General features: G+C 44.6%; 1 protein-coding gene across 1 annotated transcript in view; it reads left to right on the top strand.

Moving 5' to 3' along the window:
* Window positions 1–389, top strand: part of NEUROD4 (neuronal differentiation 4) — a 1,103-nt gene extending 714 nt beyond the window's left edge. The window contains exon 2 of the mRNA XM_010836281.1: window positions 1–389. Coding sequence (XP_010834583.1) covers window positions 1–389 — 389 coding nt within the window.
* Window positions 390–943: the final 554 nt, after the last annotated feature.

The following is a 943-nucleotide window of genomic DNA, read 5'->3' as shown; positions in this document are numbered from 1 at the left end:
ACTATCAATCTCCCGGGCTCCCCAGCCCTCCTTATGGCCATATGGAAACACATCTTATTAATCTCAAACCCCCAGTATTCAAGAGTTTGGGAGAGTCATCTTTTGGGAGCCACCCACCTGACTGCAGTACACCACCTTATGAGGGCCCACTTACTCCACCCCTGAGCATCAGTGGGAACTTCTCCTTGAAGCAAGATGGCTCCCCTGACCTGGATAAGTCCTACAGTTTCATGCCACATTACCCTGCTGCAAGTCTAAGCTCAGGGCATGTGCATTCAACTCCTTTTCAGGCTGGCACCCCCCGCTATGATGTTCCCATAGATATGTCCTATGATTCTTACCCCCACCACAGCATTGGGGCCCAACTCAATACAATCTTCACTGACTAGGGCAGTCAGACCAGCATTTCAGAGAAAGATGCCTGGAGACATTTTCCATAGCTCAAGTCACTGAGCAGAGGATTCGGTGACCTTAATGGGACCCTATAGATGTATATCAAACACAATAGTCCTAGGCTGTTTGGGTCTCCCTAACCTGTCACCCTCCTTTCTCATCAATTTCTCATATTGTATTGATTCCTTTATTTTGGGTCCTCACAAGAAATTATTTGATTGTTTACAATCATGTGAAAATTGATCAGAAGCCCTGGGTCTTATCCTAGTGGTGCCAAAACTCACTGGATGGTCTATGCCAATTCGTTTTTCATTTCTGGCCTCTGTTTACTTACTGGTAAATCAGGCAATTGTTCTAAGTTTAGATAATTTCTAAAGTTCTTCACAGTTATGAAATTCTATGACTTTGGGGGTCATTCCTACAAACTTCTTAATGGTGGAAGGATTGAGGCGTAATAGGAAATGGACACTATGTGTGGAATGATTGGATGGAAGTGCCAAAGGAGCACCAGGTGCATGTCCTTCAGACTTGATGAAAGGACTTCTTTGCA

This window comes from Bison bison, unplaced genomic scaffold (assembly GCF_000754665.1).
Source record: "Bison bison bison isolate TAMUID 2011002044 unplaced genomic scaffold, Bison_UMD1.0 scf7180017864062, whole genome shotgun sequence".
Lineage (NCBI taxonomy): Eukaryota > Metazoa > Chordata > Mammalia > Artiodactyla > Bovidae > Bison > Bison bison.
This window is presented reverse-complemented; position numbering and strand designations above follow the sequence as displayed.